The sequence below is a fragment of the Benincasa hispida genome, chromosome 1, assembly GCF_009727055.1.
Source record: "Benincasa hispida cultivar B227 chromosome 1, ASM972705v1, whole genome shotgun sequence".
In the NCBI taxonomy this organism is placed as follows: Eukaryota; Viridiplantae; Streptophyta; class Magnoliopsida; order Cucurbitales; family Cucurbitaceae; genus Benincasa; species Benincasa hispida.
Window position 1 is genome coordinate 57,095,434 of NC_052349.1, and position 8,264 is coordinate 57,103,697.

At 35.0% G+C, this 8,264-nt stretch overlaps 1 protein-coding gene across 1 annotated transcript; it reads left to right on the forward strand.

Annotated features, from left to right (window-relative positions):
- The first annotated feature begins 3,534 nt into the window (after nt 1-3,534).
- On the forward strand, nt 3,535-8,264 carry LOC120070236. The gene is made up of 5 exons (XM_039022122.1): nt 3,535-3,971; nt 4,245-4,311; nt 4,814-4,862; nt 7,727-7,771; nt 7,965-8,264. The coding sequence occupies exons 1-5, from the start codon at nt 3,756-3,758 to the stop codon at nt 8,029-8,031; spliced, it is 444 nt and encodes a 147-aa protein (XP_038878050.1). The 5' UTR covers nt 3,535-3,755; the 3' UTR covers nt 8,032-8,264.

An 8,264-nucleotide genomic window follows, 5' to 3' on the forward strand; every position in this document is an offset into this window, starting at 1 on the left:
ACCTTCGAGGTACAGGCGTTGACTGCTTTGATGGGCTCTCTAGTCTCTATGTGACCTCAGTTACCTGGCAACATAGGTGATCAATTCTTACAGTTGAGCTTGAAGATTCTGCTGAGACTGAAAAATACTATTAGCAAGTTCATAAATTGAGAACTTCAATGTCATACCTGGATACGAATTTCCAGGAAGTGGTTCCTACTCCTCCACCGTATCGACATGGACTACCTCATGCCTTTGGGCCTCTGGAAAATCAAAGGAATGGTCTGGAACGGATCGTCCAGCTTCCCAACTGAAGTTGTAAGTCGAGCAATAAGGTCACTCAGGCTTTGCAAGTCAGTTCTAGCCTCTGCCTGGGGGCAAAGACTCTTCTGCTGGATGCGCTTGAACTCATGTTGCCTGAAGGTTGTCTTGCTCAATCTTAAAAGCTCTGTTAGCAAGCTCCATAACCAAAGCCTCTAAAGACTTACATGACCTTGAAGACTGAGCATGAGTCGACTAGTGTAGTGTTGTGAAATCTTGGTCATCAAAGCTATGTTGCCATCCTGAGTATTCATGGTCAAAGGACTCCTCCCACAAAGAATGGTGAGGCTCGTAGTCCCAAAGACCATAATACCCCTCCTCGATGAATCCACATGGTACTGGTATCCATTGCAACCTCGGGCATGCTTGCATGGGATGCCCCTCGAGTAGGCAACTCCGACACACCTCTACTTGCTACGATCTCCTCTTCACCAAATGGCCAACCAAGGAAGCCAACTCAGTAAGCTCGTGGCGAAGGTCACTTACCTCGTCATCAAAATTTGCAACTTGACCTTTGAACATCCAAGATTGATTCGAAAATCCTGTCATGCATAACTGACACAAACAGAAAACAAATCAAAGCAAAAGAAACTTTAACTAAAAACTAACTAAGAAGAAGTGATTGGCTTCCTCGGCAACGGTGCCAATTTGGTGGGGTTAAGTTTACCGTCACCCGTAAACCCCCGCCTAAGCAAATAATATTTGTAAATCACTGAACGAATTGCTTATACTAACTGGTAGTACAAGCGAAAAGTCGGAGTCGAAACTCAGGGAAGTGTTGAAGATTAGTTCATCAAACCTCATTTTCAGTTAAAGTGATAAATTGAGGGGGGAAGGGGGGGTTGGCGTGGATTGATAAATTAAGTAAAGATAGAAGCGTAATTAATTGAGATGTTTTAGCTTAGAGGAATGGATTCACCCAATATAATTTAGATAACTGAATCAATTTATGATTTAAACTTCTTGTTTATGCTTAGCCCAATTGAGTGGAATCCCAACCAATGGTCATAATTATCTAATTAATCAAAATGCACAGAAAACGAATCCGCTCCATACAAATTAACAAATCGAATTAAGTTCTAGGGATGACGTTAAGATGAGTGTTTAACTTCCAACGTTTAATTAAACAATCAATATGATTTTTCTCTAGGTTGATAGGAGCAGTCCTCTCTACCTAATGAACTTATTGTTTCCATTGGGATTAACTTATAAATATGTGTCAAATATTACATGTTAATCACAAACATTAGAATCACACAATAAAATTATTAGGCGTCAATCAACAATTAAAATCATGTAATTCATAAATGTAAATTCGGATTAAAAGCTATAGACAAGTTTGTATACATCATAAAATCGAAATCTCACAAAATAACATTGAGTTCCTCCAAATCCCTAGGCTAAGAAACCAAAATCTTACCTTCCCATGGAAAATGAGAAGCTACAATCCGACATCTACTCGGTAAATTACTAAAGAAACGCCCAAAATACAAAGTGAAAAAGAAAAGAGAGGGGAAATTTGGCTGGAGGTTGAAGGTGGGCGTATAATTCTGACCTAAAGCGAAGCAGCGTCACAACGCTGCCCTGCCTTGCACGCACATTCGTTATGATGTTCGTAGTGTTGCAACACTAAATGTAGCATTGAACGCTGCCCTGTTTTGCCCAAAACAAGCAGCTACTGCCTTGTAGCGTTGTGCGACGCTCCGTCCGGAGGTATTTTCATCCGTTCACGTCCCTTTGAAGCCCGATTTCTCAAATTAGCTCCTAATTGCTCTAAATTAACCTCAAATAGCTCGTAACGACTGATTCTATCTTCAAGATGCTCATTGCCTACAAAATCATCAAATAAACACATTAAACATAGTAACGACCTAGAATTAAGAAGAGGAAAATAACATATTTTCGGTGCTATCAGGACAAAACACATCCACTAAATGTTTCAATGGAAGTCCGTTCATTGGATATAAAGAAGTATATATTTCGACCTCGAGAAGATAATGACGAACTTCTTGGTCTTGAAGTACCACATCTTAGTGCAATTGGTGCACTTATGTATCTTGTTAATAATACAAGACCAGATATTACATTTTCAGTAAATTTATTAGCTAGATATAGTTCTTCTCCTACAAAAAGACATTGTAACGGAATTAAGCATATAGTCCGTTTTCTCCGATGAACAATCGATATGAGTTTTTTTTATTCAAGTAAATAAAATTTCGATCTAGTTGGTTATATAGATTCTGGATATTTATCTGATTCACATAAAGTTAGATCTCTAGCAGATTATTTGTTTATATATGGAGGAACTTATATATCATGGCGATCGGTGAAACAGACTATAACGGCTACTTCCTCAAATCATGCTGAAATTCTTGCATTTCACGAGGCTAGTTGAGAATGTGTATAGCTAAGGTCAATGACTTAACACATTCGTGAAACATGTGGCTTGTCTTCTAATAAAAATCTTCCAACAATATTATACGAAGACAACACAACTTGCATAGTCCAAATCAAAGGAGAATATATTAAAGGAGATAGAACAAAACATATTTCACCGAAGCTTTTCTACACTCATGATCTTGAAGAAAATGGTGACATCATTGTACAACAAATTTGTTCGAAGGATAACCTAGTAGATTTGTTTACAAAGACATTAGCAATCACAACTTTAAAAATTGGTACATAACATTGAAATGTGGCGACTTAGAGATCTTAAGTGATGTTTTCGTGAGGGGGAATAAATATATTGTATTCTTTTAGGAGTATGCATTATATGAAAATGTACTCTTTTTCCTTCACTAGAGTTTTTTTTTTCATCGGGTTTTTCCTAGTAAGGTTTTAACAATACATATTTTATATATATATGTGGACATCTAAGGAGAAGTATAATAAATATCATAAAAATAGATGTCCAATGCTTAGTGTCCTAAAAACCTTGTGTCATTTTTCATATTGTACATGTGCCTTGTAATAATTCATGCTTGGTGTCATGTAAGTCCACATCCTACTTGTCACTTTACTTATAAATAGTGGCATTTGGTGGATCTCACCCAAGAAAATTTACATTGGTGAGAAATTTACTTCAAAATTCTATTAATTTTCATATTATCCAATTTTAGTTAATTTATTTTATATTATATTATATTTATTTATTTTTTATTATATAGATATACTATTATATTATATTTTCTTTCGTATATGTGTTATGGTCGTCCTCGTCAATTTCACAACAAAGTGTTGTTATTTATTTTTGGCTTCTATGCGATTATTTTGTAAATCTTATTACCAGCTCGAACAATTTGTTGAACTCACAAACTAAAATCTAGCTAGGATTGGATAAATTACCAAGAGCTTTTACTGGGTGTGTTGAATTTCAATGGCCTGATCCTAATCCTAATGGGAAGTCGAAAGAAAGAAACCCAATTTTGGAATTGAATTTGAAAACTCATCGAGAAATGGAGCAATCTCGAGCGGATTCTTCGACGAGCATCGAACCTGGAAGTCAGATTCGGGGGACATCCCCAAATTCGATCACTTGTTCTGTCATTGAAGATTGCACCAAAACCCAATCCGAGATTTTCAAAGCCATTGAAGTCGTTGAGAAGGACTCTCTCGCCATTGCTGAGAGCTTCACCTCTCTCTTTGCTTCTCTGCGTTTGGTTCTCTCCGAGGTCTCATAGTTTTCACATCCTTTTTCTTGTTTTTCCTCTTTGATTTCCCACAAAACCAACTGAATTAATGACGTAGTTCAGAGTGTATGTCTTATCATTGTGATATTTTCCATCTTTAATTGGGGTGCTTTAATGTGTTCAAGATCGAATGAATTCAATATTTTAAAATTTTTGAGTCTGACAACTTTACCAAATTTGATTATTATTGGACAAGCTTGATTTTATCCATCTTGTCAAGCAGTTTATCTGAGTGGAATTAGGATAGTCTTGTAGGTCACCAGCAACTCTATTGATCATATGCATTGCTTCAACGATGCTGCAGGCCGCCTTCAAGAATCTGGTAAGTGGAAAAAAAAAAAAAAAAAAGGATGATTTTGATTGACAGGAATGGCCGAGTATATGATAGTTTGGATGTGTCCTTGTCTTCTACGGATTCTGCTAAACTTATTAGATTCATCTTGTCATTTCTTTCTGTATTAATCAAAATTCCATATGTTCATCCTTATGTTCACTGTTCTGTTTAAGATTTGGTAGTTGAACTTAGTGATTGCCTTGAGATTCTGTGTTACTGGCCTTTGTGCCAGATTGGAAAGAGGTTGGTTGCAATCAGACTCGTGAAGACATAAAACTTCTTTAATACTAAACATATAAGCAAGGTGCACAAACTCTTAGCATTACATAGCTTTGGTCAGATTATTCCTAGCATAACAAAGGTCATTCTAGATACGTCATAACTTTTGTTAGTCATATTCACAGTTGTCTAAGCTTGCTTCTATAATATTAACAACCCTTTTTTATTTGATGATCTGACACGAGTTCTTCTCATTCCTTCAACCCTGTAGTGCTTGATGCGGCAACAAAGGGCAATCGATACATTAATTCTTCCTTGAGGTATGCTTTAATGTCTTCTAGCATCTCCTTTTGTTCTACGGAAATCGGAAAATATTCAATGTCCTTTGTTTTATATTTCCTGGTCATGACTAATTCACCGTTGAGCTATGTCATGATAGGACAGGCATACTTATATTTTTGGGCCTTGAGATATAAGCTCCAATTGATTTGATGTTTGTGTTGTCAGTGAATAATAAATAGCTAGCATACATTAAAATTTTGACTCCATTTGTCAAAATGCGATAGCCCTGTGGATGTTATAGCTTTTTACAACCTGCTGCATGAAATGATAAATGAAAGTTCTTGAACCAATTGCGAGTAAGAGATTAGATTGATACACACACATAAAGAAAGGTTTCTCTACTGATAAGAAAAAAAAATCTATCAAAAAGGTCCATAATTATAGTTTAATTTAAAGAGGTTATCAGTATCGTGAACCTATAATGCATTTTTACCCAATTGTTACTTTAGAAAATGTAAGTAATCATTAATTATAGGATTTTTCCTCAACGGTTACCTCCAGAAATTATATAGTTCTTTTAATTATGATATGTTAATTTCTGCTATATTCAATTGTAACAAAAATGATGCTCGAATATATGATGCTAGGTAGCTAAGTAATTATAAATATAACTGTTACTTGGTAGTTAACGAATTGAAATCTTTATTCTGAAAAGATTATTAAGAAATGAAAGAATGACATAGTCAGAAAAGTTCCGAGTCTTGAGAAATATTTATTAATGTAGTAATCAAAATTGCAATCTGGATGCCTTGAGAAAGTATTTGGTGTTTCTCTTTGTTATATGGGGAGTTAAGTTCCTTGGTGAGTCCTCTGTTAGTTTGATTGTGTTTTAAGTGTGGAAAATTTTTGCCGTTGCTTCAATAGATGTTGTTTCTAAAAAAGTAAAAAGAAGGATGTTGGATGTCAGTCTCATACTACAAATCTACACAGCTATCATATTGAACTCTATTTATTGTCCTCTGATGGGATTTGGGAACATAAGATTTTGGGATTTTTTTTATTTTCTTAATCACAAGGATTTGACTTGATTTCGGCACTATTTTTGTTATGTGCAACATTTCTTTGGTTTTGATCTATATTTTGGTCATTCTACTTGCCAAGTTCAATATATTGGCATAGTTGTGTTTGTTCTATCGAAGATTAATAGATTACACATCGGTGTGTCTTTTTATTTATATATAAGTTAAATTATGAAAAATACCCTTGAATTATGGTGTGGATTTCAATTATACCCCTGAACTTTGAAAAGTTTCATTTTAATTCTTGAAGTTTGAAGTGTTTTAACAACCATAGAGACTTTTGTTGTTAAATTCATGGATGAAAAAGTTTGTATTTGCTTATTTGTTGTTTATGTGAACAAATCTAAATACTTTCGGGAAGTAAATTTGGGGGTTAGAGTTAGGAAAAAAATTCATAAATGAAAAGACTAAAAAGGTGGGTGCATGGGGTTGAAAGGAGAAGATGAAAACATGTGATTCACAGATGCCATATGTTTTTGTTTTTGTTTTTTTTTTTCCCATATATCATATATGTGTATATATTTTTGTTGACATAAGCAAACACAACCTTTTTTCGTATGAATTTAACGGCAAGAAGTCTACAAGGGTCATTTTAAAACAAACTTCAAATTTCAAAGACTAAAATGAAACTTTTTAAAGTTCAAGGGTATAATTGAAACCAACCCCATAGTTCAGGGTGATTTTTGATAATTTAACCTATGAATTATGGCTTAACTATGTTGTGTCACAAGTCAAGTTAGTCAGCTTTTAAGTTACCAGTGTTCTAAAAGAGGCTTTGAGAACCTTAAGTGAGAACACTAAGTTTTAGCCCAATGGCTTTCACTTCTAACGGTACATATCATGGGTTGTGATAATTTAGTCTATTACTAACTTTACCTTAAGGTTATAGTTACAATGATAACAAAAGTTATACTGATGAATGATAATGTTTTTCTTACCATCTATTAATAAGAATAATGCATCAAATGGAAAGAGAGTAACAAAAGGGGAGGAGAAACATCTCCATTGACCAAAGGAGTTATAATTGCTTGTTGGAGAACGGAGTGATAAAGTATTCAACTACACAGACATTTCTGGAGACTTGCGTCTTGGAAACAAATAGACTTAAAAGTAGAAGCAAAAGAACAAGAGGCAAAAGCTCAAAGACGATCCAATATTCTCTCACATTTGGCAAAGAATACCCCAAGTGGGGAGAAAAGATGGCGAATTCAGATTCTTCTATTCTAATCTATCCATAGTATTGATCTTGCGTTTGGAAACTGTCCAAAAGCAGAAACTAACCTATTAGGCATCTTCCAGACCTGGACAAACTTTGAAATAACTGTTGGAAGACATTGGATTCTGCCATATAGATGTTTGAACAAGGGAGAGCGAAAGCAAGAGAGTAGGCCAGAGTTTGCCCTTCTAAAGTTACTTGATCGAACATCTCGATCAATGGGATTAGCCTAGTTCAACTTTCTGATTCAAAACCATTAAGATCTCTTTTAAATTGCAAATTTGTACTCCCTTAATTTCCATTATACACTTATATTGATGATTAGTAAAACACAACATTTTAAAGATTTTCATCAACGTTTTTTCTGTTTTAATCGAAGTTTACACCTTTAAACCATCTTGAGGATCATGATTAGGATGACCTTGTATTTGATGAAGTCCACAGACGTTGAAGTTCACAAAATTGTAAATACTTGGATATCTGTGTGTGCACGCATACATACATAACTGTAGATAATTACTGTGGTTGAATTATTTCTGTCATGTACCCGTTGTGTGGATGGCTTGGCCGATGCTGTAACTATGGACTGTATTTTCTTGTTTTGTAGATTGAATCAGGAAATGAAAGGCATGGACAATCTAGCTGCTCAGCTGTATCCTTTCTATTTCATTCCTTCTTTTTACTTTTTTGGCATGCTCTTGGACTAGTTACATGCCTAATAGATAATTCTAATGCTTTAGTTCTTTGGAATTGAGAACTTGAACATACTAATGTTTCTTTATCCGGCTGTCCTTTCCTTCTATTTTCAATCCTCTGCATTACCCTCTTCCTTGATTCTTGCTTAGAAAGGTTTTGAGGAAGAATGTGGATGAACTAGACTTGGCTGTGAACAAGCTCCTAAATTTTCCATGAGCTCCGCTCGGTCGTGGTTCTTGCAAGCTCAAGGATTTTTGTTTTCACCAAAGAGAGAGAATACAGTTCATGAAGGAAAAAAAAAACAAATTCATTCCATAGCTTCCTTCACATTTTAATCTAGGAAGCATCTCATTGCATGTTAGGCACTTTGATGTATTTATCTATGAATAGATTTTCTAGATCGCTTTATAATTATACTGGATTCAATAATAATCAGTCTCTTTTCTTTA

Excerpts from the sequence above, each read along its gene's own strand:
- LOC120070236 (XM_039022122.1), top strand. The coding sequence starts at position 3,756 with ATGGAGCAATCTCGAGCGGATTCTTCGACGAGCATCGAACCTGGAAGT. Across the intron at positions 3,972-4,244 it reads TGCGTTTGGTTCTCTCCGAG|GTCACCAGCAACTCTATTGA; the intron begins GTCTCATAGTTT and ends ATAGTCTTGTAG. Across the intron at positions 4,312-4,813 it reads AGGCCGCCTTCAAGAATCTG|TGCTTGATGCGGCAACAAAG; the intron begins GTAAGTGGAAAA and ends TCAACCCTGTAG.